This window comes from Monodon monoceros, unplaced genomic scaffold (assembly GCF_005190385.1).
Source record: "Monodon monoceros isolate NGI ecotype Baffin Bay Population unplaced genomic scaffold, NGI_Narwhal_1 Super_Scaffold_11, whole genome shotgun sequence".
NCBI lineage: Eukaryota > Metazoa > Chordata > Mammalia > Artiodactyla > Monodontidae > Monodon > Monodon monoceros.
Window position 1 is genome coordinate 46,176,965 of NW_021703767.1, and position 27,853 is coordinate 46,204,817.

Sequence of the window (27,853 nt, forward strand, 5' to 3'; positions counted from 1 at the left end):
ACTGAGCAATTGAAGCAAATCTGTTATTCAGAAATAGGCACCGGAATGTAATATAAAATTTTCATATAAAGTTAAAAATACATTTACTATATGACCCGTGAAAACACATGCCTACCCAAAGTCTTGTGCTTGAATTTTCAATGTAGTGATGCCAACATCTCGGCCTCTGTGCTCTGGTGCCACATTGAATCTTGGAGACATTTTGGGTGAAATAAAAAAGAATAGCTTTATTGCTTTGCCAGGCAGAGGGGAACACAGAAGGCTGGTCCCCACCTGGGAGGATTTGGTGAGGCGTTCTATAGCAGTAGTTCAAGGGTGGGGTTGCTGATAAGGATCAGGGTGTGTGCAGGTCCTATACTCCTTTAATCTAGCCTCAGGTGGTCTTCTGATGAGCTTTGAGGTTATCAAACTGTGATCTTCTCTCTGGAACATCTTGCATTTTGTGGGTGTTTTAGTTCTACAGAAGAGCTTAAAGATATTGTTATGTGTGTCCCTTGAGGCAGAACCAGGACTCTGCTCCAAGCAGGCTGCACCACTGTTTCTTGACTGTTACTCCCTTGACTCTGCACCCCCTTCCTTCCCTGATTAGCAACTGTTGGAATCTACCCTTAGGAACTCAGGGAAGGTCATGGAGGCTAGAGTCTGTTCCCTACAAACAAGGAACAGGGGACAAAGAAATGCTTCCATGGCCAGGGGCTCCATAGGGCCCTGCTTGGTTTCAGTAGCTGTACTTATAATAACTAAAACCAAAAAGTAACCAAATGTTTATTAACTGGTGAATTGATAAACAAATTGTGATCGTGGTGTAGCCATACAATGGAATACTACTTAGCAATGTCAACTGATTTTAAAAAGTGCACAACCTAGAAGCTGAGAATTATGTTTTATTCAGTGCCCTTTCTGAGGACTACAACCTGAGAGACAGCACCTTAGATAGCTCTGAGGACCTGTTCCAAAGAGGTAAGGGAGAAACCAGGATATAGAGGAGTTTTTGCTGAAACAAACATACATATGTAGTTGAACATCAAAAGATTACTGCTAAAAAACAGACATCTCAAGTTAATGATTTTAGTACTTTTCTATGTGTGGGAAGATGCAAAGTCTGGACTCATTGAAATTATTCCTTTGATATACATCTTAACTGTCTAGGGCCCATATCCTGTTTTTCTCCACCTCAGGGTGCACTGTTGGGGGACAGGGGGTGTTGAGGGGGGCGGTGGCTGCAGTGGCTGATGGTTTGCTGGTGGGCAACATTGCTGTTTGCTGAAATGGTAGGCAACCTTTTTTTCTTTTTCTTTCTTTGTCCATAGTAATAAAAAGGAAAAAGGCATGAATTCCTGGTAGAAGTAACAACATGAACAATTTCTTTCAAAAGCATTATACTAATATAAATAAGCCAGAAATAAGATACATACTGTATGATTCCATTTATATGAATCTTTAGAGAAAGCAGAACTATAGTGATAAACAGATCAGGGGCCAGGAACTAGGGGAAGAGAGTTGGCTGCAAAGAGGGACAACACAGGAACTTCCAGGCTTGTTGGAAATGTTTAGTATGATTTTGGTGATTGTTACACAACCTTACAGATTTGTCAAAACTCATGAAATTGTGCACTTAAAAGTGGTGGGTTTTATTATAATTTTCTTCCCTCTATACAGTTAATTTTAATTTAATTAATTTTTTAAAAGTTTATTTATTTTTGGCTGCTTGGGGTCTTCATTGCTGCGCGCGGGCTTTCTCTAGTTGTGGTGAGCGGGGCTACCCTTCACTGCGGTGCACGGGCTTCTCATTGTGGTGGCTACTCGTTGCAGAGCACAGGCTCTAGGCACGCGGACTTCAGTAGTTGTAGCACGTGGGCTTAGTAGTTGTGGCTCACGGACCCGGTTGCTCCACGGTGTGTGGAATATTCCCAAAGCAGGGATCAAACCTGTGTCCCCCGCACTGGCAGGCAGACTCTCAACTGCTGCGCCACCAGGGATGTTCCACAGTTAATTTTAAAAATTGGCCACCGTCGTTAACCTGTTAACAATATCTATTACTCTTTAGAGTCTATCTTATCAATAGGGCATTAATATAAGAAATAGAGAAAATTTCCACTCTGGGAAAAGAAATGGGTCTCTGGGAGAAAATATGAATAAACAGTAGGACCATAAGAAGTTCCCTTAAAAGCTTCTTTGTGTATTTTCAACGAAGCTGAGGCTAAAGGGAGAGATCTTGAAAACAGGAACTTCAGTTCATTTATTTTTAGCATTAATATAGTGTGCTATTAGCTGAATGATTTTAGTCTGTCCTGCTGCACTATTAAGGAACAAAATTCTGCTGAAACATCATTTCTCTTCTTTTTATATTCTTTGCAGTGAGCATACCCAATTTTGGGGGCAGGATTTGGTCATCTGCTTTGGCAGTGACAGCTTAGCTTTTATTAGCTGAAAAGATCTGTCTACATATGCTAAGGATGAACTCTGGGAAAAGCATTGGCTTTCTTTTATTTATTTTTTAAATTTTATTTATTTAGTTTTTATACAGCAGGTTCTTATTAGTTATCTATTTTATACACATCAGTGTATACATGTCAATCCCAATCGCCCAATTCATCACACCACCACCACCACTCCCCACTGCCACTTTCCCCCCTTGGTGTCCATACGTTTGTTCTCTACATCTGTGTCTCTATTTCTGCCTTGCAAACTGGTTCATCTGTACCATTTTTCTATATTCCACATACATGCGTTAATATATAATATTTGTTTTTCTCTTTCTGACTTGCTTCACTCTGTATGACAGTCTTTCTCTACGTCCATCCACGTCTCTACAAATGACTCAATTTCGTTCCTTTTTATGGCTAAGTAATATTCCATTGTAAATATGCACCACATCTTCTTTATCCATGCGTCTTTCAATGGGCATTTAGGTTGCTTCCATGTCCTGGGTATTGTAAATAGTGCTGCAGTGAATATTGTGGTACATGACTCTTTTTGAATTATGGTTTTCTCTGGGGATATGCCCAGTAGTGGGATTGCTGGGTCATATGGTAATTCTATTCTTAGTTTTTTAAAGAACCTCCATACTGTTCTCCATAGTGGCTGTATCAATTTACATTCCTACCAACAGTGCAAGAGGGTTCCCTTTTCTCCACACCCTCTCCAGCATTTGTTGTTTGTAGATTTTCTCATGATGCCCATTCTAACTGGTGTGAGGCGATACCTCATTGTAGTTTTTTTTTTTTAAATTAATTAATTAATTTATTTTGGGCTGTGTTGGGTCTTCATTTCTGTGTGAGGGCTTTCTCCAATAGCCGCGAGTGGGGACCACTTTTCCATCACGGTGCGCGGGCCTCTCACTGTCGTGGCCTCTCTTGTTGCGGAGCGCAAGCTCCAGACGCACAGGCTCAGTAGTTGTGGCTCATGGGCTTAGTGGCTCCGCGGCATGTGGAATCTTCCCAGACCAGGGCTCGAACCCGTGTCCCCTGCATTGGCAGGCAGATTCTCAACCACTGTGCCACCAGGGAAGCCCCCTCATTGTAGTTTTGATTTGCATTTCTCTAATAATTAGTAATGTTGAGCAGCTTTTCATGTGCTTCTTGGCCATCTGTATGTCTTCTTTGGAGAAATGTCTATTAGGTCTTCTGCCCATTTTTTGATTGGGTTGTTTGTTTCTTAAATATTGAGCTGCATGAGCTGTTTATATATTTTGGAGATTAATCCTTTGTCCATTGATTCGTTTGCAAATATTTTCTCCCATTCTGAGGGTTGTCTTTTTGTCTTGTTTGTAGCTTCCTTTGCTTTGCAAAAGCTTTTAAGTTTCATTAGTTCCCATTTGTTTATTTTTGTTTTGATTTCCATTACTCTAGGAGGTGGATCAAAAAAGATCTTGCTGTGATTGATGTCAAGCAGTGTTCTTCCTATGTTTTCCTCTAAGAGTTTTATAGTGTCTGGTCTTACGTTTAGGTCTCTAATCCATTTGGAGTTTGTTTTTGTGTATGGTGTTAGGGAGTGTTGTAATTTCATTCTTTTACATGTAGCTGTCCAGTTTTCCCAGCACCACTTATTGGAGAGACTGTCTTTTCTCCATTGTATAGCCTTATCTCCTTCGTTGTAGATTAGTTGACCATAGGTGTGTGGGTTTATCTCTGGGCTTTCTATCCTGTTCCATTGATCTATATTTCTGTTTTTGTGCCAGTACTGTATTGTTTTGATTACTGTAGCTTTGTAGTATAGTATGAAGTCAGGGAGTCTGATTCCTCCAGCTCTGTTTTCTTCCCTCAAGATTGCTTTGGCTATTCGGGTCCTTTTATGTCTCCATACAAATTTTAAAATTTTTTATTCTAGTTCTGTAAAAAATGCCACTGGTTATTTGATAGGGATTGCATTGAATCTGTAGATTGCTTTGGGTAGTATAGTCATTTTCACAATGTTGATTCTTCCAATCCAAGAACATGGTATATCTCTCCATCTGTTTGTGTCACCTTTGATTTCTTTCATGAGTGTCTTATAGTTTTCTGAGTACAGGTCTTTTACCTCCTTAGGTAGGTTTATTCCTAGGTATTTTATTTGTTTTGTTGCAGTGGTGAATGGGATTGTTTCCTTAATTTCTCTTTCTGATCTTTCATTGTTAGTGTATAGGAATGCAAGAGATCTCTGTGCATTAGTTTTGTATCCTGCAACCCTACCAAATTCATTGGTTAGCTCTAGTAGTTTTCTGGTGGCATCTTTAGGATTCTCTATGTATAGTATCATGTCATCTGCAAACAGTGACAGTTTTACTTCTTCTTTTCCAATTTGTACTCCTTTTATTTCTTTTTCTTCTCTGACTGCCATGTCTAGGATTTCCAAACCTATGTTGATTAATAGTGGTGAGAGTGGACATCCTTGTCTTGTTCCTGATCGCAGAGGAAATGCTTTCAGTTTTTCACCACTGAGAATGATGTTTGCTGTGGGCTTGTCATATATGGCCTTTATTATGTTGAGGTAGGTTCCCTCCATGCCCACTTCCTGGAGAGTTTTTATCATAAATGGGTGTTGAATTTTGTCAAAAAGCATTTTCTGCATCTGTTGAGATGATCATATGGTTTTTATTGTTCAGTTTGTTAATATGGTGTATCACATTGATTGATTTGTGTATATTGAAGAATCCTTGCCTCCCTGGGATAAATCCCACTTGATCATGGGGTATGATCCTTTTAATGTGTTGTTGGATTCTGTTTGCTATTATTTTGTTGAGGATTTTTGCATCTATACTCATCAGTAATATTGGTAAGTAATTTTCTTTTTTTGTAGTATCTCTGTCTGGTTTTGGTATCGGGATGATGGTGGCCTCGTAGAATGAGTTTGGGAGTATTCCTTCCTCTGCAGTTTTTTGGAAGAGTTTGAGAAGGATGGGTGTTAGCTCTTCTCTAAATGTTTTTTAGAATTAACCTGTGAAGGCATCCGGTCCTGGACTTTTGTTTGTTGGAAGATTTTTTTTTTAATAAATTTAAAAAAAATTACTTATTTTTGGCTGCGTTGGGTCTTCGTTGCTGCGCACAGGCTTTCTCTAGTTGTGGCGAGCAGGGGCTACTCTTCCTTGTGGTGCACGGGCTTCTCATTGCAATGGCTTCTCTAGTTGCGGAGTGCGGGCTCTAGGCGCACATGCTTCAGTATTTGTGGCTTGTGGGCTGTAGAGCGCAGGCTCAGTAGTTGTGGCACATAGGCTAGTTGCTCTGCAGCATGTGGGATCTTCTCAGACCAGGGATCGAACCTGTGTCCCCTGTATTGGCAGGCAGATTCTTAACCACTGCACCTCCAGGGAAGTCCCTGTTGGAAGATTTTTAATCATAGTTTCAATTTCATTACTTGTGATTGGTCTGTTCATATTTTCTATTTTTTCCTGGTTCAGTCTTGGAAGGTTATACCTTTCGAAGTATTTGTCTGTTTCTTCCAGGTTGTCCATTTTATTGGCATAGAGTTGCTTGTAGTAGTCTCTTATGCTTTGTATTTCTGCGGTGTCCCTTGTTACTTCTTTTTCATTTCTGATTTTACTGATTTGAGTCCTCTTCCTCTTTTTCTTGATGAATCTGGCTAATGGTTTATCAATTTTGTTTATCTTCTCAAAGAAACAGCTTTTAGTTTTATTGATCTTTACTATTGTTTTCTTTATTTCTATTTCATTTATTTCTGCTCTGATCTTTATGATTTCTTTCCTTCTACTAACTTCGGGTTTGTTTGTTCTTCTTTCTCTAGTTCCTTTAGGTGTAAGGTTAGATTGTTTATTTGAGATTTTTCTTGTTTTTTGAGGTGGGATTATATTGCTGTAAACTACCCTCTTAGAACTGCTTTTGCTCCATCCCATAGGTTTTGGATCATTTTGTTTTCGTTGTCATTTGTCTCTAGGTATTTTCTGATTTCCCCTTTGATTTCTTCAATGATCTCTTGGCTATTTAGTAACATATTGTTTAGCCTCCATGTGTTTGTGCTTTTTACGTTTTTTTCCCTGTAATTGATTTCTAATCTTTTAACGTTGTGGTCAGAAAAGATGCTTGATATAATTTCAGTTTTCCTAAATTTACCAAGGCTTGGTTTGTGACCCAAGATGTGATCTCTCCTATAGAATGTTCCATGTGCACTTGAGAAGAAAGTGTAATCTATTGTTTTTGGATGGAATGTCCTATAAATATCAATTAAATCTATCTGGTCTATTGTATCATTTAAAACTTGTGTTTCCTTATTAATTTTCTGTCTGGATGATCTGTCCATTGGTGTAAGTGAGGTGTTAAAGTCACTATTATTGTGTTACTGTCGATTTCCTCTATTATAACTGTTAGCAGTTGCCTTATGTATTGAGGTGCTCCTATGTTGGGAGCATATATATGTATAATTGTTATATCTTCTTCTTGGATTGATCCCTTGATCATTATGTAGTGTCCTTCCTTGTCTCTTGTAACATTCTTTATTTTAAAGTCAATTTTATCTGATACGAGTATTGCTACTCCAGCTTTCTTTTGGTTTCCCTTTGCATGGAATATCTTTTTCCATCCCCTCACTTTCAGTCTGTATGTGTCCCTAGGTCTGAAGTGGGTGTCTTGTAGACAGCATATATATGGGCCTTGTTTTTGTATCCATTCAGCGAGCCTGTGTCTTTTGGTTGGAGCATTTAATCCATTCACGTTTAAGGTAATTATCGATATGTATGTTCCTATGACCATTTTCTTAATTGTTATGGGTTTGTTTTTTTGTAGGTCCTTTTCTTCTCTTGTGTTTCCCACTTAGAGAAGTTCCTTTAGCATTTGTTGTAGAGCTGGTTTGGTGGTGCTGAATTCTCTTAGCTTTTCTGTAAAGCTTTTGATTTATCCGTGGAATCTGAATGAGATCCTTGCCGGGTAGAGTAATCTTGGCTGTAGGTTCTTCCCTTTCATCACTTTAAATATATCATGCCACTCCCTTCTGGCTTGTAGTGTTTCTGCTGAGAAATCAGTTGTTAACCTTATGGGAGTTCCCTTGTATGCTGTTTGTCATTTTTCCCTTGTTGCTTTCAATAATTTTTCTTTGTCTTTAATTTTTGTCAGTTTGATTACTATGTGTCTTGGCGTGTTTCTCCTTGGGTTTATCCTGCCTGGGACTCTGTGCTTCTTGGAATTGGGTGGCTATTTCCTTTCCCATGTTAGGGAAGTTTTTGACTATAATCTCTTCAAATATTTTCTTGGGTCCTTTCTCTGTCTCTTCTCCTTCTGGGTCCCCTATAATGCGATCGTTGGTGTGTTTAATGTTGTCCCAGAGGTCTCTTAGGCTGCCTTCTTTTCATTCTTTTTTCTTTATTCTGTTCCACGGCAGTGAATTCCACCATTCTGTCTTCTGGGTCACTTATCTGTTCTTCTGTCTCAGTTATTCTGCTATTGATTCCTTCTACAGTATTTTTCATTTCAGTTATTGTATTATTCATTTCTGTTTGTTCTTTAATTCTTCTAGGTGTTTGTTAAACATTTCTTGTATCTTCTCGATCTTTGCCTCCATTCTTTTTCCGAGGTCTTGGATCATCTTCACTATCATTATTCTGAATCCCTTTTCGCTGTCTCCACTTCATTTAGTTGTTTTTCTGGGGTTTTATCTTGTCCCTTCATCTGGTACATAGTCCTCTGCCTATATATTTTGTCTGTCTTTCTGTGAATGTGGTTTTCGTTCCACAGGCTGCAGAATTGTAGTTCTTCTCGCTTCTGCTGTTTTCCCTGTGGTGGGTGAGGCTATCTAAGAGGCTTGTGCAAGCTTCTTGATGGTGGGGGACTGGTGGTGGGTAGAGCCAAGCACTGGCTTTCTTGAAAGACTGAAAGAGGAGATGTGTGTATACATATAGGAACTAGCTGCATAGCATGGTATAGCAGAAGAATTGGGGGGAAGAAGAGAGAAAGAAAATTATGCATATTCTTCTGCTATGCAGAAAGGAAAAGACTATGTATTTAGAAATCAGCCAGAATGTATACAGTTGGTCCAATTTGTTGAAACTATACTAATAGCTTTTCCAGGGAGGAGGTATGTAAATCAAATTATAATTTTCTATTAATTTACTCAGATTTTTTTCCCCTTAATTTGTATTAAATAACAGTAGCTCAGAACTTCAGATTTAAATTTAGCTTTTTTTTTTTTTCCGGTACGCAGGCCTCTCACTGTTGTGGCCTCTCCCGTTGCGGAGCACAGGCTCCGGACGCGCAGGCTCAGCGGCCATGGCTCACGGGCCCAGCCGCTCCGCGGCATGTGGGATCTTCCCGGACCGGGGCACGAACCCGTGTCCCCTGCATCGGCAGGCGGACTCTCAACCACTGCGCCACCAGGGAAGCCCTTAGCTTTTTTAGGTGGTGTAATATTGCATACTGAATTTTACATGTGCTATTTTTATTTTTAAATTTTGGCCTCTTGAGAATTTTCAGGTCCTTCTAGTAGAAATCTGATCAACCAGACTACTAATTCCTTAAGATTTATCTCTTTAATTGTGAAATGAACAGTTTTTTCTTTTGTATTTTAATGTTTCTTAGTATATTTTAATCAATGCCTACTTTAATGTGTATCATTCCCTTGCATAACAAGGTATTAAGTAACTATATTAAGTTCATGCTGTTATAGTTAAAAAATACAGTGATTATAGTTCTCCAGAATGTACAATTTAGAAGTTTCCCATAATATACAATATAAAAACCCAGAAAGATCTCTTGAGTGGGGATGGTAGCACCCCTGTGTTCATCATCGTATGTGAAAAGGGCTTAGTGCAGTGCTGGGCATTTTGTAAGTACTTAATAAAGTGTGCTATTATTTATATGATCAGCACCAGAGGGTGGAGGTCCTTAGTATATAAATGAGGCTTCTGGACACATTTGGATCATACCATTAATGATAAGGATCATTACTTGAAAGAGGGGTAATAACTGACTTAAAGAGGACTGAGGCCTTTCCATCCATTGCTGCGAGGTCCTGTGTGTCTTCTTTAAGGTTTGGGCTCTATGGAGACGGCTAGATCTAGGAGACTTAGGGGACCCGTGGGTCTGGACTAAGAGACTTAGACATTAATGCATAGGTAGAGCTGCAGTTCATGCTCACAGGGGCATGTGATTGCAGAGAAGAGTCATAAGCTGAGCAGTAAATACGAAGAGGAAGGAAGGCAGGATGTAAGATCTGTTGCCAAGTTCAGACAGTCTCAAGTATGTGTCAGTGTGAGCTGATGTCTGGTGGAGACCTGAATGAAGAAGAGTCTCTCCCAGGGTTGAATGGACACAGGCTGAGAGCAGGGCCACCTGGTAAGATTGTGGAGGTGAACCTTGAACAGGGGCACCTGGCTGAGAGGAAAGTTGTGGTTGAAATCCTGCCCATGCCAAGCTATGTGCCCACAGGGCTGTGTGGAGCCAGATTGTGTGTCCTTGTCTATTTTGCACAAAGATGCAAGTTATCGAGTATTTTTGTTGAGCAGAGGTATGCTGGATGAGAGAGGAGACCGAACAGCAGCAGAGCAAGACCTCTGTCACTGGGGAAGCAGAGGGTATCAAGGGATAGAGTGGATGAGTACATGGTGTAGGATCCTGGTTACTTAGAATTGGATGTTTGATTGCTGAGCTGCTGGGGTAGCTGAGAGAGAGAAGAATGAAGACCTTGGAAAACTAGGATGTAATTCAGGGACCCGGCAACGGGAACTCAGGCCAGGTGAATGACATGTCCAAGTGTGGGATCAGTAGGAACCTGACCAAACTGTTGAGCTGCCGCTGGAGGCTTCTCAGGCTCCCTTTCCTTTGGGCCAGGATCAGGCTCAGAGGTTGGGGTGGAGCTGAGCCTACAGATGGGCACCGGGGTGTGTCTGCAGCTGAGCCTAGAGGTCACTGGGTGGAGAGAGGCCGGGCAGGCTGGGTCCGTCTTGAACCATGTGTGCGGAAGCATGTTTCTTCCTTGGAGTCATGTGATATTGACTGAGATACCCACCGGGTTTTTGTGCTTAGAGAATAGAATGATGTTTCTAGAATTATTGCTGAATATGCTTTTTTCTAACTGGTTGTTGGAAAAACAAGCCTCTTTAGGTTTGAAAAAGCATTAGAGAGTCTAAAAATAAGAATCTGACCATTTTCAAGTGTCATTCCTTAGGGTTTTTGTTTTTTTATAAGCAATGCTATTATGGTTGCCCTGGGGCTCAAGAATGTGCATTGAAATAGGAATCCTCCAGTTTGATTCTTAAGGGTACTGAAGTTTGAGGATCACTGCTCGAGGGCACTCAATAGAACTATGGAGGAAAAAAAAATGGATTTACTGAAATCCAAAATAGGGTGGGGAAGAACAAGGTTGTGAGTAATAGGGTGTTATTTCAGCAGTCTGTGACTATAAACTTTATCTCCATTTTATCAATTCCTAGAATTGATACCGCTTAGGGAGCTGGTAGGATGGGCAGATGAGACATTCTGTCATGTTTAGTCTGTTATCAGAAGGCTGGACCTTGCACCAATCTGTAAAAGCTCACATCTGGAGAGCAGCAATACAGTGTGTGGACTCTGGTCTGATAGATACGGGTTTGAGTCTGTTCTGCAATTTATTAGCTCAGGTAAGTTAATATTCCTCTCAGAGCTTCAGTTTTCTCCTCTGTGAAATGGGAATTGTAAGTTTACTATTTCCCTCACAGGGTGGTTGTGAGGATTACATGAGATAATACACCGAAAGCATCTGTCGGGGGCCTTGAAAAATGCTAAGCACTGCAATATCTTAATGATTCTAATCAGCCATTATTCATTAGGCATTACCATGTGGTAGGCATTTTGGATAAAAAATCAGTACAAAGCATCTAGTTATGAGATCTGTAACTACATTCAACGATTATCCACTTAACATCTTCTGTGTGACATGTATTATTAGAAGTAGATAAATAAATGCAAATAAAATGATTGACAAATCCTGCTCTCATGGAGTGGGGTCATTATTGTAACATCTGTTATGGTCTCCGTATTTCAGTACATTCCTCCATGGTTCTCTTGAGAATCCTAGAGCAGTGATTCTCAAACTGTAGTTTGGGTCAGCATAAGAATCAGACTGGAGTGTTCTTGTTTCAATACACTTTTCCAAGCCCTAGAGACTCAGATGAAGTAGGGGCTCAGGAATGTGCATGTTAACAAGCCCTCGGCTGGTGCTGACCCTCGGAGCTGCCATGTCACTTTGGGGAACCCTGCCCTGCAGCCCTCTCCCTGCAACCCATGTCTGTATTTGCCCTTTCGGAACTCTGCCCATCAACAGCGCACTGTCAGGAAGTTGTCAATTAGAATTTTCTCTTTTGGGTTCCCCTCATGTATTTTGTCTTGATAGACAGGATGACACCAGGAGTAGAACTGTGAGAAAGAAATGGTCAGACTTAAGTCTGTTTCTGTCTCTTAACCTGTGTGAGCTGGGACAACTCACTGAATTGCAGAAACTTTCATTTCCCTCATTCATCAAGAAGATGATGCCTGCACATCTGTTTTTTTTTTCTTTTTTTAACATCTTTATTGGAGTGTAATTGCTTTACAATGGTGTGTTAGTTTCTGCTTTATAACAAAGTGAATCAGCTCTACATATACATATGTCCCCATATGTCTTCCCTCTTGTTTCTCCCTCCCACCCTCTATCCCACCCCTCTAGGTGGTCACAAAGCACCGAGCTGATCTCCCTGTGCTATGCAGCTGCTTCCCACTAGCTATTTATTTTACATTTGGTAGTGTATATATGTCCATGCCACTCTCTCACTTCGTCCCAGCTTACCCTTTCCCCTCCCCGTGTCCTCAAGTCCATTCTCTATGTCTGTGTCTTTATTCCTGTCCTGCCCCTAGGTTCTTCAGAACCACTCTTTTTTTTTTTTTAGATTCCATATATATGTGTTAGCATACGGTATTTGTTTTTCTCTTTCTGACTGACTTCACTCTGTATGACAGAGTCTTGCACATCTGATTATCAAGCTTGTTTTGAGCCTTAAATGAAGTGATGGACATACAAGCATTTTATGAACTTATAAAATATACTGTTATTATTAAAGAAAAGGAAAACCTGTTGCCAAGATTGAGCTCACTTTGGCATATGCAGATTATTCATCTATTGGGTTATGTATCATAATTGGGGAAGAAATAAACATTTGATCTCTGCCAATGATTCCTGCTCTCCCTTGACACCCTCTACTCACACTTTCGGTGAATAATTGCTTTATGGCTTAAACTTTGTGAAGGATGTTTTAGGGACTCTGGTCTTAGTAGCATCTGCAGCCAAGAAGCTGATATGTGTTGTTTAATGTCAAGATCTTGAAACTTGTTTGTTTTGGTAACTGAAGCTATATTGAAGGGACTTTTTTTTTTTCCTCCCCTTAAAGCAGGCACTCTATGTTAAATTCTTACTGGTGTTCCTTTGGGTCTTTTGCTCAAAGCAAAATGGTTGTTTCATTTATAGACTTATAATTAGAGAATTCATTTGTTTGTGGAAGATTTTGCTGTGAGCGAGCAGAGGACCTCTACGTGTTTATCACAAGGATATCCTGGCCGGCCCCAGTTTGCTTTGCAACTTGAATATGGATGCTTTGAATTGCCCATGACATGTGAGAGTGGTAAAGCTTCCAAAATTTTTCTCAGGTGGTGTATGTAGTAGCTCTTCACAAGTAGGTTCATTTTACTTTTTTTTTTTTTTTTTTTTTTTTTGCGGTACGCGGGCCTCTCACTGTTGTGGCCTCTCCCGTTGCGGAGCACAGGCTCCGGACGCGCAGGCCCAGCGGCCATGGCTCATGGGCCCAGCCGCTCCGCAGCATGTGGGATCCTCCCGGACCGGGGCACAGACCCGTGTCCCCTGCATCGGCAGGCGGACTCTCAACCACTGTGCCACCAGGGAAGCCCTCATTTTGCTTTTTGAAGGAAAAAAATGTTTTCTCACACTTCTTTGTCTTCAGTTAAACCACAAACTGCTGAGGAAAAATACAACATCTCGCTTACGCATACTTTCGTGCTCTGTAAAGTGATATATAAATTTCCCAAAGAATATGTTTTGAGGGACAGATAAGCAAATTGAACTGTAAATACTGAGTTCTTTCCCTAGGCTTTCATATGCTATCTTACCTTAGATGTAAATATGTTTTAAAAAAATTGCTGATACTGATAAGTGGCATCCTTGTTGGGTGTTTGCAAAACTGATGTTACTCTGGGTGGAGTTTTAAATATTTAATCTGAGGATTTAAGCAGATTGTTTGGTGACTGTTTTGGCCCATGGTTAAATGTCTTCCAGGACAGTCTTAAGCCTGGTATCAGTAATTTCTAAAACTTTCTCTGTCCAAGTCTAACTTGTGGATTCTAGAACTTCCAGAGTTTCTGAACACCCCTGATATCTGAGGCTGTCCAATGTACAACAAAAGAGGCTCAATTATAGTGTATTTTCAGCTGAGTCACAGTATAGAAAGAATTCCACTGTGTTCTTTGGAGTCTTTTATATTTATCCTACATTCATGTTTGTGTGACACATGAATGAAAAAAACAAAAAAACGTTTTGCAGAGGCCAGTTCAGTCAAAGGGCTGAATGAGCCAAGGCCAGGCCACACCAGCTCCCTATGTCCTGCCATCATGAATTATGACTCGTGGCCTCTGGCCAAAGTGTTTAATATTAGCACTTCTCTCACACGTGAAGGGGAGGAAGCAGAGCTAGCATTTGTTGAACATGTCATAAGGGCTGGGCTCTGGGCTAGCTATCTCGCTGTCTTTGTTTCCTCAATTAACCAGTTCAGTGATGTGTCCAACATCTCCCATGCCTCACTGTCTTAGACTTTTACTCTGATCATCCCAAACCTTAATTCTCTCCATTACTTGGATTTTACCAATTATTTCTCAGGAAGCACAGAACCATACTTTTTCTTTTTTTTTTTTTCCCACTAATGATCATGCAATTTATTTCTTGCTTTTTACCAAGAATTTAAGGTGATTTCTAAAATAATGCACAATACATCAAGACATATATTGCAAATGGGCAAGGAAGACAGAATAAAGTGGAAAGGGAAGCACAGGCCTGAGGTGATCTACGAGTCCTTTCTATGTTTACTCCCTTTGCCAGCAGAGGAAGTGGCCTTTCCGCCACAGCCACACCCAACTGACTCTTTCTGTCAGACCGGTAAGAATACTGCACAGGCTACATTAAGGGCAGGCCAAGTTTCTCTTTGGTTTTCTCAAAACCCATGCATTTTATTGTATAGAAAAAAAGCACAGCTGGCTTTAGCTTTAGAAAACAAACAACCATAAAATATACAAACTTATTCAGCACATATTTTTGTGTCCTAGGTTATGCCAGACACCCATCATTTTGGCCACTCTAACAGCCCGAAGAGGTTGGTTGTGTGTTCTCACTCCTGAACGTGTGAGAACAGTCAGGTTGGAAAAGGGGAGACTGATTTACCTAAGGCCCCCCTCCAAGCCAGGAATTATGTGGAGTTGGGCCATGATTCCTGTCTTCTGATTTCTAACCAGTGTTGACTCTTCACGGGGATTATGTCTGCTAAATTAGAAGTATGTGTAAACTAAAATTCGCTCATTTAACACATTCATTTGCTTCCTCTTGACAGTCTTCATTTCTAATTAATTTATAATAGTGGCACATGGGGGTGGTGGCTGCCTTAATTGCAGTGAGAAGCAACAGCTGACACCAAGGGAGGTGTGCTCAGCAATCTGCATGGGATAATCCCTACAGTTTAGGGTCAACTCCAAACAGCCCCACACCCTCATTAGCTCCAGAGGGTCTCAACCCTAATGGAGCCCAGAACGATTATTACATTTGTTACGATGACCTCACATGATCCACAACAGCTTCATTTATGTTTAGTAGATTATACTTAAGAAGGCAATGGAGCTCTTTAAGAATCTAACCAATCAACTCTACTTCAATAAAATTTAAAAAAAAATAAAAGAATCTAACCAGACTCACACGTTCGACACTGCATTGCCCCAATTGAGGTTAATAGAGACGGACAGGAGTGAGCCGAGTGGTACATTCAAGTATCTAGATGGACCAGAAACTTGATAAGAGATGCAAAGAAATAGTATATCTGTTTAAGCAACATGCATTGAAATAGAAGATCTAGTATAGAAACATATATTAAATTTGTCTTTTGCATTTAATTACATGTAGAAGTGAGGACATACTCATTTCTGCCTTTGAAGCAGAAGTGGGAACTAAAAATGTTTTAGGCTATAAAAAATATATTTTGTAAAGGGTTTTTTTTTGTTTTTTGCATTTATACTATAGAGAGGATGGTGTCCAGGTTTGTGTCTGTCTATAAATGTGCAGTGAACTATACTGTCCATTTAGTATAAAAACAAGCAAATAATTAGCTAAATTTACCTGTGCTGTGATATGGTGCATCTAAAAGTGTGTAAAAAGTGAGGATGTGGGAGGACTTCCCTGGTGGCACAGTGGTTAAGAATCCAGCTGCCAATGCAGGGGACACGGGTTTGAGCCCTGGTCCGGGAAGATCCCACATGTCACGGAGCAACTAAGCCTGTGCACCACAACTACTGAGCCTGTGCTCTAGAGCCCACGAGACAACTACTGAGCCCACGCACCACAACTACTGAAGCCTGCATGCCTAGAGCCCATGCTCGGCAACAAGAGAAGCCACGGCAGTGAGAAGCCCGCGCACTGCAGCTAGGGAAAGCCCGTGAGCAGCAATGAAGACCCAAAGCAGACAAAAATAAATTAATTAGTTAATTAAAAAAAAAATTGAGGTTGTCGGAAATATTTTTTAGTAGCTTTTTTCCCCCAGTTTTTTAAAATGAGAAAATGACTTTTAGCATAAATAGCATTTAAAAGTCATTTCGAGCAATGACAAAACAAAATGTTTGTTTACATCTTAAGGCATATATTCATTTTCTCTTGAGATAAAGAAAATAGGTATTTTTTAATATTTCTGAAAAAAGTTTTGGATTTGAAATAGATGTGTGAAATTTTGTTCTGAATGAATTTTTTTCCTATCTAACATGGGAAAGTATTGGTCTAAACATGAATCATGTTGTGTTGATTAAAGAGGATGAAGAGAGACAGAAAAAATATTCACCTTCTGAAAATTTAGTAGGTGTTTCCAAAATAACAGGCTGATGTCAGTTTCTTATACTCTTCTCTCTATATGTTTATTCACTAATGCTTGCATGTAAGCCATTGTGTAAATCACCTGTATAACGATCTTGCCTTTCCCTTGGCCTTCATCCCCTGTGTTTCAGGTGGGCCAGCCATGAGAGGGTACCTTGTGGCCATCTTCCTGAGTGCTGTCTTCCTCTATTATGTGCTGCATTGTATATTGTGGGGAACAAATGCCTATGGGTAAGTTTTATTTTTGCTGTTTAAAAATGACTACCAAACTGGTGTTTCACATAGACCTGCAAATGGTATTAGAGGGACCTATTAAAAAAAACAAAAAACAAACAAACCCTGTAACACTTTGAACCTTTTCTAGCTTTTCCATTATAAATTGGAGTTTTACCATTCTAGTATCTTATACATTACATCTAACAGTTTAAATATTGATAAACAACAACATCTTTTTATTGACTTTTCAGTGAAGCAGTGGTGTTGACCGTCTTTGGGGCATCACATTCTTATTTATATAATTCATCTTTTTGAATTGATGGAGTAATTCTTAGACTCAGTGGCACTTGATTCTTAGAGTTTAAAATGCTTGGATAAGAGACTTTTGATAAAATGTAGACACTACATATGGTTCCTTTTGTTTAAAAATATTTGGTGAATAATGATGTATGTGCAATTTGAAATGACTTCGACTTGAAATGTCACATATAAAATTTGAAGAGGCACAGGTAGTTTTATTAAAGAGAAAACTTCTATAATAAGATTTTTATCATTTTTCCTTTTTTTTTCTATTTTGAAAAGTACTTAGTTTGAATGAATTAATTGCAAATAAAAAATTAGCTATAGTTTATAGCCTGAATAGAAATGACTAGAATAAATACCACACAGGACTTGATTTCCTTGCATTCATCACAAAGCATGTGACAATCTAGAAAACTTCAAAATCAATTATATTTCTTTGAAAAAGGAGTAACAGCAGTTACTGATACATCACAACTCGTCAACTTATAATACAAGCTTCCTGACATGCATTTCCTGAGTGAACCCAAATGATCATTTTTTCAAACAAGGACATTTTGACAAGTTGAAGTAAAGTAAAATAGTTCATGGCTTCTAAGCAACAGGTTTTGTTTTTTAAAAACCAAAAGAAAATTCAGAACAGCATTGTAATAGGATAAATTAAAGCTATGCTACCACATACAAAATTTTGCTAGAGTCAATTGAGTATAACACAACTTTTCGAACCAAAGGAAAACAAATCAAGAGATTAAAAAAATGATTCTGTCTAATCTAAAATCTACTGATTTCTACAAGTGTCACAAAGGGTTTGAGGTAGCGCAACTGTCTGTACTTTCCTTGTGGTATGTTTAAAAAAAGGGGGTGGGGTAGGGGGAGGGGAGAGGAAATGTTTTCTTGCTTCTGAAAGCAAAGAACTTATTGGAATTAGAGAATAAACTGACCATGCAAGTATGTCCCTCCACTTGGCTGTCACTGGTGCTCATCTGCCAACCAAACATTTCCTTGCGTCCCACTGTGGCAACTGTCCTTTTAGGATTCAGGCCCACAGTTAAGGCTGGTCTGTTAGATTAACAACAGCAAAAAAAGAGCACTGTGGTCATTCAACCCTTTATACCTCCCTAAATTTCTTAACACCTGAATAAGTCCAAATACAGGATAGCTGATTAAGCATTTCTTTTTCTAAAAGCAAATCGAGTCACTCTCCTTTCTTGTTAATTTATGCTTTTTCTCATGAGAATGATTTTTTTCTAGAAAAGTGAACAGATGAACCACAGTTTATATCTAAAAAAATAAACTTGCCAAATGTTGCTGATACTAAAAACAGATTAGTTATCATGGGAGGAAAATTAGATAATCTAGATTAAATTGCCTACTCAAAGGTGCATATAAAATGTTTCGTAGCATTAAGTTTTTGTTGTAGTACTACACTCGGGAGAAACATTAAGGAAAAAATCTTTCCCGATTATCTTCAATGTGGTTAAAAACAAAACATCTCGTACATAATGGTAATTAATATGAATTTGTTTTTACAAAGTATTCTAATTTACCAAATTTCATATTTAGATGGGGGTGGGGAGAGAGGCTCTCTTGTCCCTCTTCCTGACTTTGCAAATCCTTGAGCTATGCTTTGCTAAACTACCATTCACACCAAGTGTGAGACCATCGTTACCGTGCTACTCTATCAAGAACATTCTAAGATATTTTCTGTAATAAAGATAAATATAGAAAAAGTTAATATATATGTTGCTGTATTCTACAATGTTTGCAACAAACTGTAAACTAACATAGTTTGAACCAACAGTACCCTCAGTTATACAAAACAATTTTTCAACCCTGAGGATGGGTGATTCAAAAACACTAAAGGCATCAAATTAGACTATGTCTATTTCTCCTCAAAATATATTTTCAAAACTCAGAATTCAGAAGTCTGGTACTTTTGGAAATTCCTTTGCTTGAGTTTCCCAGAGTTTTGCTCAGAAATTGCTACTATGTATTATAAATGTTTTAAAAAATTCTTCATCTTAATGCAAATGACCAGAGCAGAAAAACTGACATGGACAACGGGTTGGAAAACCCAAATCACTTAGCTTATAAATGTATAATGTAATCCTGGAGGACAACTGTTAGTCTAGAGGTACCCTATTTCCTATTGTCAGTCCTTTGGTGAGGAATCAAGTTTTGATGACCTTTAAATCCTGAATGAGTGGTGAGTATAGGATGTCAAAATAAACCACATAAAAACTTCCTGTCTTAGACAAAAGTTCGGTACTTTTTGCCAGTGTTTGAATAGTAGATCCTAGATCATGTTTTTAGGTTTTGTTTTGTTTTGCTAGATTAAAAAAATGATGCTTCTGAATTTAACTTCATCACTGGTTGATTGTAATGCTCTTTATGGAAGGAAGTTAGGCAAATCATTGTAATGCTCTTTACAGTCACTGAAAAAACCCAATGCCAGGTGGGTCAGTTTGGACACAAGTTTTGAGGTTTTGGACTTAAATAATGAGCCATAGATCTTAGAAGTCTGATTATATACCACATGAGGATCCTACTGCAGGCATCTCTCCCTCCATCTCTGCCACTTTTGTCTCTGTCCTGTACTTAGTAATGGAAGACAAGAACAGAAAAGAAAGCACGAAGTTTACTAGATTGCTAATTCCCTGCAAATCCTATTCTTGGTCACAGGGGAAATGATAAAGAAGACAATGAAAAGGGTCCAAATTCAGCACTTTTTTCTTGTCATCAGAATTTGAGGAACGTTCATGTCACTCCTAAGCTAACACATTACTCCAGACACAGAAAGTATCGTGAAATTACCTTGGATGCTGGTAATTACCTCGGAGCTGGAAATTACCTCGGAACTTGCTTCCTTAAAAACTGTTTAAGACAAGTAATTGTCTTTTTTTTAAGAAAAAACACCCACAGTCTTCACAATATCCCCAAATAGTTTGTTTTCTGGTTTAATAACCTTAGAAACCAAGTAATATCTTATACTTTATTTTGTCCTCTGACTATAATTTGGTTTTTGTGGCTTGGTGTGCTGGCCCACCATATTTATGTACCTTCCTCACATATAAATCAAGAGAGTTTTGCCATTTGGGGTATTTACAAAAGATGATTCTCTGCATCTGGCCTCAGAGTTCAGAAAGCTAGCAGTTTTAACTGTGGATTTTGTACCAAAAAAAGTTTAAAATTGAGTCAATCCATGAAGGGTTTAGGCTGTTTCTCTTTGAATCCTGTGATTGCAGAAGAAAATTGATTCGTTTTCTTTTTTAGATTAATTCTCCACACAACTGATGATCATTAATAGTTTTTTTTGTTTTTTTTTTTTGCGGTACGCGGGCCTCTCACTGTTGTGGCCTCTCCCGTTGCGGAGCACAGGCTCCAGACGCGCAGGCTCAGCAGCCATGGCTCACGGGCCCAGCCGCTCCGCGGCATGTGGGATCCTCCTGGACCGGGGCACGAACCCATGTCCCCTGCATCGGCAGGCGGACTCTCAACCACTGCGCCACCAGGGAAGCCCTTTAATAGTTTTTTATATTAGGCTGTTTGCTCTTTCCTGGCTGAGTCTGGGTCCTGCTGCCCCCTGTCCCCTTCATTTGTTTTCATTGTTGTGCTCTGTCTTGTATCACAATACGCTTTGAAATTGTGGAGACAAGTGCTCCATTCAGGGGACACACAAGCGCCTAACCTGTGCCAAGAATAGAGGGGAGTTAGATATGTGACTCTAAATGGTGGGATTTGGGGAGTCCCCGGGGCACGGGCAGGGGCTACGGAACCTGCTCGGGGCAGTGTCTCTGTGGCCTTTGCTGCCCATGGGTGTCCCCGCGTGTGGCACGGAGGACCTACATAGCCGTGTGCATTTTTCAGGCTTTTAGGAACTTCTAAACTGTGAGTCTGGTCTTGGCTTCCACAGTGTGATGATCCCAGTTCTTCTCAAAGGGTCCTTTGAGTCACTGCTCTTTGACCCTTCTGGGTCACTCGTCACCTCAGCCTTTTCCAGTCTCTCACTTTGCATCCATGAATCCTCAAATGTGTCCAGGACTTAGGAGAAGCTTCTGTCATACGTCAGGGGCTGCGGTGAGTGTTTCTATTCCCTGCCTGAGAAGCCTCTCACTGGTGGCACCGCGTGGGCTCCCAGGGCATTTTCTTCCCTTTGGGCCATCTTCCTAGTTCTGGTTTCTGACTGACGCTATTTTTGTCTCATAGGGTGCCACCTGTGGAAATGAAGAAGAGAAATAAGATCCAGCCTTGTTTATCAAAGCCAGCTTTTGCCTCTCTCCTGAGGTAAAAATACAAAAGAAACCGTGGCAAACAAAATGTTCAAAATGTGTTTGTAATCATTCTCCACACTTGTTTGCTTTTTTTCATGCAAATCTTAGCAGTATAAGTACATAATATGGTTATCCTACATTTAAGGAAGAGCTTGACTATTCTGTGTCTTTTTGTGCTTTTAGTCAGAATTCTGCATATATTTTAAGAAAAGGCATTGAAGAACTCAGTCAGACCAGTATTCTTTTCACACAGGTGAGATTAGAGAGGTCTGTTTGTGTTTGATCATAAAAGAGTGCACTGTCCTTTTAGGGTTTTCTTTCCCCACCCTTGTTCCCATGTTATTTTCCACCCTTGTTATTTTTATTTAACTTCTAGGTTAAAGTTTACAGTAGATATTTTCCTTTCACAGACTTTTAATGAACTACATAGAATGTAAATAATGATTGTTCATTATGGTTGTCAGGACTTGTAGAGAATTTACTCTTCCATCCATAAACATTCTTTTTCTTTGTCACCACTGCTTTGATAGAGTGCTGGTCAAATGCTTCCAGATTAATAGAAATCAATGACAGTCGGGTCTGGGCATGTTGAAGTGTGTAAAACACATACAAGCTTTTCAGCGTTTTATCTTTTAAGGATTTAAAATTCACATTGTCTTTTCTTATTTTCTTTTATCGTATTACTGTATCTCTCCATGACTGGTTCTTAACATTTTGGGGCTACAGGTCCCTTTAAAAATCAGCCAACCTTCTGGAAAACTTTAGATACATAAAATATTTTTACATCTGACTACAGGTGTGCCACGGCTGCTTGTAGTCAATCTGTGGGTGTGTGTCCAGTTAGGATCACTGCAAAACTAGAAGAGTGATGTTAAACTTTTTTTTTTTTTTTTTACCATGACCCATAGTAAGAAATACATTTTGCTTTGGAACTTAGTATCCATACATATTTATAATAAAAAAAGAAAGAGTTTTTACCTTTCCTACTCCAGATACCCTGTATTCTGTTCTATTCACTTTTTAAAAATGAGCTGACCATGACTCGCAAAATTGACTTCACGAGCCACCCGTGGGTTGCAGACTGCAGCTTCAAAGTGCTACTCTAGAATCAAAGTACTCTTCAGCTTTCGAGAGAAAAGGCATTTTCTTTCTGAGAAAACCCAAAGGGGTTAGAGTATTTATGAAAGATTGCTCAGAAGGTGTGTAAGTCTGCACATTTGTCAGTGAATACTATTCCCTGGAGGCAGAGCTCCCTCCTTTGCAGTAGCCATTAGGAGAAGCTCTGCTGGGAAACCTGGCGGAGTTACCTGCAGTGCTATGAAGAGGACACGTTTCCTTAGCATTGAGCTTGGGTGTGGTTTCATCTTTGTCAGGTATGGGTTAGTGACTCCAGATAATAGTTACTTCACTTTTTATAGCTTCGGTTTCTTTGTCTCGTCGACTGAAAAAAAAAAAAAAAAAAAAGCACAGCCTAAAAGTTGAGAATGTTTTATTTGGGGACCTTACGGAGGACTGTAGCCTGGGATGGCAGCCTCTCAGATAGCTCTGAGGAACAGTTCCAAAGAGGTAAGGGAGGAAATATTGGAGTTTTTGCGGAAAAAGACAGACATGTAGTCATGTTGCAGGAAGGGAGGCCCCTTCCAGGGTCCTAGAGTGAGCTCTTGTGTAACACTCTGAAATGTATTGTCTGAGGAGACACACGTGCTGACAAAGCAAGAGACGTTATTGCAAAGGGGCGCCGGGCTGAGAGCAACAGGGTAAGGGAACCCAGGAGGATTGGTCTGCCACGTGGCTCGCAGTCTCGGGTTTTATGGTAATGGGGTTAGTTTCCGAATTGTCTCTGGCCAGTCATTCGGACTCAGGGTCCTTTCTCGTGGTGCACGCACCACTCAGCCAAGATGGATTCCAGCGAGGAGGATTCTGGGAGGTTGGTAGGACACGTGGACTGGCGTCTCCTCTGTCTTTTTGACCTTTCCCGAATTCTTCCGGTTGGTGGTGGCTCATTAGTTCCGTGTTCCTTACCAGGACTTCCTGTCGTAAAATAACTCATGCAAATTGTTACTGTCTTTGCCTGGTCAGGGCAGGCGGTTTCAGTCAGTGTTTCCCTTAACAGTCGGGTATCAAAAGATGACTGCTAATTACAAAAAAGCAGACATCTCAAGTTAATGATTTTAGTGCTTCTCTATGAATAGGAAGATGCAGGAGTCTGGGCTTATTGAAATTATTCCTTTTGATATGCACCTTAACTATCTAGGGGCAGCATCCTGTCTTTCTCCACCGTGTATCCCCCTCGAGGGGTACCATCTGGGGCGGCTGCAGTGGGCTGAAGGCTTGCTGGCCTCAACATCCTTTGTTTACTGGAACGGCAGGCCACATTTTTTTTTCCACAGTCTAAATTGGTTAGTAGAATTTACCTTCCTTTCCAGGCTTTTGTAGGAGTAACAACAGCAAAGATGATCATTATAATGTAATATAACATACTGTAACATAATACGATGTAATATATAATTATTACAGATAAGGCAGATACTTATTGAGCCCCTACTCTGTGTGAGACATGGAGTTATCGACTAAAAAAAAAAAGCACAACCTAAAAGTTGAGAATTATGTTTTATTTGGGATGTTACTGAGGACTTAAGCCTGGGATACAGCCTCTCAGATAGCTCTGAGGGACTGTTCCAAAGAGGAAGGAGCCAGGATTTGTAGGAGTTTTGGGGAACAAAAAAACAGCGAGTCGAACATCAAAAGATTACTGCTGGACTTCCCTGGTGGCGCAGTGGTTAAGAATCTGCCTGCCAACGCAGGGGACACGGCTTCAAGCCCTGGTCCAGGAAGATCCCACATGCCATGGAGCAACTAAACCTGTGCACCACAACTACTGAGCCTGCGTACCACAACTACTGAGCCTGTGCTCTAGAGCCCACGAGCCACAACTACTGAGCCCATGAGCCACAACTACTGAGCCTGCGCTCTAGAGCCCATGCTCCGCAACAAGAGAAGCCACTGCAATGAGAAGCCTGCAACGAAGAGTAGCCCCTGCTCACTGCAACTAGAGAAAGCCCATGTGCAACAACAAAGACCCAACGCAGCCAAAAATAAATAAATAAATAAATAAAAAAGATTACTGCTAATTAAAGAAAAAACAGACATCTCAAGATAATGAATTTACCCCTCTTCTATGTGTGGGAAGATGCAAGAAACTGTATTATTGGAATTATTCCTTTGATACGCACCTCAGCGATCTGGGGCCAGTATCCTGTTTTCCTTCCTTCTGAACTCCCCTCAGGGTGCACAGTTGGGGGGCGGCTGCAGTAGCCGAAGGCTTGATGGGCTTCAGCATCCTTTGTTTACTGAAATGGCAGGCCACGTTCTTTGCCACAGTGCTTAACAGTTATTTCATTTAGAAATAAAATGTAAGTCACCTAGTACAAGGTCTGACTGGCAGTAGACGTTAGTCATCAGTTACCATCATCACTCCCACTAACTCCGAAGAATAGCGTCCTTTATTGCTTTCACCTCAAGGTGCAAAGTCATCTGTGGTTTACTTTCCCAAGGAAGCCTGGGAAGATCTTGAATCTCCTCTCAATCTTAAGTCAGGTGACCTGACACTTCCTCTTCCCAGAGCAGATGCTAAGCTTAGGGATTAACCCTGATACAGATAATGACCTTTTGAAGTTGGCTGGACCCCTGAGGCTGCTAACACTTGTCACAACTGAATCTAGCACACACGCCCTTCTCGAGTAGGAAGGGCTAGTTTCTCACCTCTTTGCTTAGCCTGAATATGGTATAAGTTCTTAGCTCAGCTCGAAAGATCTTGCGCTCCTGTGACTTGCCAAGGTTAGTGGTTCCTGGGTAGCAAAGCCAGGATCAAGCTGAAGCTAATTTGTCCCTACTCTACTGCTGTTTATTTTCATTTTGTCATGCAGCCTCTGAAACCCCAGGGGCGCTCTGATCTCCACCTGCAATTTTTCTACTAAGGAAGAACAAAACTGATAAGGCCGGAGAGAAGGGGCCATGTGTTGGGGATGGGATAAGGGTTAGCTTGACTTGCTCTGCAGTACCTACTCCTGGTAGGTGGAAATGGCATTTTAATATGTGCTTTACCTCTTCCTTATCTCTCTCTTTTTTTTTTTTTTTAAACCCCACATTTATTTATTTATTTTTTTGTCTGTGTTGGGTGTTCGTTTCTGTGCGAGGGCTTTCTCTAGTTGTGGCAAGCGGGGGCCACTCTTCATCGCGGTGCACGGACCTCTCACTATCGCGGCCTCTGTTGTTGCGGAGCACAGGCTTCAGACGCGCAGGCTCAGTAGTTGTGGCTCACGGGCCTAGTTGCTCCACGGCATGTGGGATCTTCCCAGACCAGGGCTCGAACCCGTGTCCCCTGCATTAGCAGGAAGATTCTCAACCTCTGTGCCACCAGGGAAGCCCCCCCCCTTTTTTTTTTTGATGTGGACGTTTTCAAAGTCTTTATTGAATTTGTTACAACACTGCTTCTGTTTTATGTTTTGGGTTTTTGGCCCGGAGGCATGTGGGATCTTAGCTCCCTGACCAGGGATTGAACCCGCACCCCCTGCATTGGAAGGTGAAGTCTTAACCACTGGACCACAAGGGAAGTCCCTGTTCCTTCTCTTTAATTAAAAAAAACTTATTTCTTTCTAATTCATAATGGTCCCATAAAGAATTAGTTTGGAGTTGAAATGCATTCAGTCATTTCTTAAATGTATGTTGTCTGCCTACTCTGTGCCAGGAGCTAAAAGTGAGGGAAAAAACAGAAAAAACAGAGGCGCCTCATCAAACGTTGTCTGAGAGAGTACCCGAGTGGAGCAGGGGGGCAGGACAGGCAACAAGAAGACAAGTATCCGTAGTTCTTTTTCTTGAGTAAATTTTAATTTAATGACCTCAGGAAAGAGTTCAGTTCTAGCTACCTCTAACTTTCAGTGTGTTTTTATTTTCACAGCTGACAACAGCTTTATGGTACCTTTTCTTCTGGGAGTGAATCAGCATCTGTACTTTTACTTTCCCTTATTTCTTCCTTTGTCTCTTCCCGTAGATGGCTGTCACTGGTGTTTGCTGGTTTTTAAATTTTGTGCCCCCCCCACTCCCCACCCAAAGCTGTTACATAATTTTGGTTTTACTACTTGGAAGGCGTTTCCCTTCCGGGTGTGTAGTTCCAGTGCACATCCCATTCTAGGTAATATTTAAATAGTGTTTAAGATGATTTTTTTTTTTTTTTTCGCGGTACGCGGGCCTCTCACTGTTGTGGCCTCTCCCGTTGCGGAGCACAGGCTCCGGACGCGCAGGCTCAGCGGCCATGGCTCACGGCCCCAGCTGCTCCGCGGCGTGTGGGATCTTCCCGGACCGGGGCACGAACCCGTGTCCCCTGCATCGGCAGGCGGACTCTCAACCACTGTGCCACCAGGGAAGCTCTTTAAGATGATTTTTAAAGAATCTTAAAAATAATTATACAATCATGTATAGTTAATACAATAGGAATGACATACTACAGTTATTTACAGTTGTGATTTTAAAAAACATGCAAATATTATACACATTTGGGAACATCATTCTTCATCCTTTTCTTCCAGGTTTCATCAGTTTCACCCTTTTCTGTGTGCAGCTGATTTTAAAAATACTGCTTCCTTCTATGGTAGCGATAAGTTTGATTTGCCCTATGGGATAAGAACATCAGGTCAGTAATATTATTCTTACCCTGCTCTATTAATATGAGTGGTGTTTGATGTGAATCACATATTTATATAATTTTAAGGCCTTTTAATCTTTCTGTTTCATAATGATTCCTAAGGATACGATTTGGGGATTGGGTGAAAGGAATTAAATTTTAATACATAAATCCCCATTCATTTTGAGTCAGTGTGGAATAAAAGAATGAAAAAAGGTAGACTTTTTTGTTTTTGAGAAACTGCTTTTCACTTTTGTTTTGCCACCATATTATTCATGAGTTCCAATGCCTTACTTTATTCCAATTCAGAATTAGCAAGACAACCCTATGGGTTAACTTCCTCCCTGTTTCCCATTTCACCTCTTTACCTATGAGTATTATTTTATGTCATCAGCACATTCTAGGTCCTTGGTCAATCTTTTAATTTAATCAGAGGATATTTTATTTTTGCTAAATTTAGAGAGAATTACTCCATTTACTAATGATGAAACGATTTTCCCTCTGCTTGTTAACAGCTGCTTTGCCTTGCACAATTTTATATTCTAGATTTTGAGAGAACCTGAAAGCCTAGGAGGTGACAAGCCTATAGTTTCCTGAGTTAGACTTTTCTTATTCAGCTGATCCTGGGTGTGTGTGTGTGTGTGTGTGTGTGTGTGTGTTTAAAATACCTTGCAGACAGTTTGATAATCTAATAGGTTTAAAGTTGCAGAATATTGATTTCTATACCAATGTCAGTTTCACAGTCATCTGATATGATTAATTTTTGCTTATGATTGGTTTTAGATTAAGCATCTTATTTTTCTGGGGTTTTTGGAGAATGTCCTTA

At 40.3% G+C, this 27,853-nt stretch overlaps 1 protein-coding gene across 16 annotated transcripts in view; it reads left to right on the top strand.

Moving 5' to 3' along the window:
- Nucleotides 1-27,853, top strand: part of ST3GAL6 (ST3 beta-galactoside alpha-2,3-sialyltransferase 6) — a 102,741-nt gene that overhangs the window by 47,012 nt on the left and 27,876 nt on the right. For 6 of the 16 annotated variants that reach the window (XM_029214025.1, XM_029214027.1, XM_029214028.1 and 3 more), the window contains exons 1-4: nucleotides 13,202-14,592; nucleotides 16,692-16,791; nucleotides 21,283-21,360; nucleotides 26,933-27,036. In XM_029214025.1, the coding sequence (XP_029069858.1) occupies nucleotides 14,418-14,592; nucleotides 16,692-16,791; nucleotides 21,283-21,360; nucleotides 26,933-27,036 (457 nt within the window). In that variant the 5' untranslated portion in view covers nucleotides 13,202-14,417. The other 10 variants (XM_029214041.1, XM_029214034.1, XM_029214035.1 and 7 more) reach the window with 6 other exon arrangements.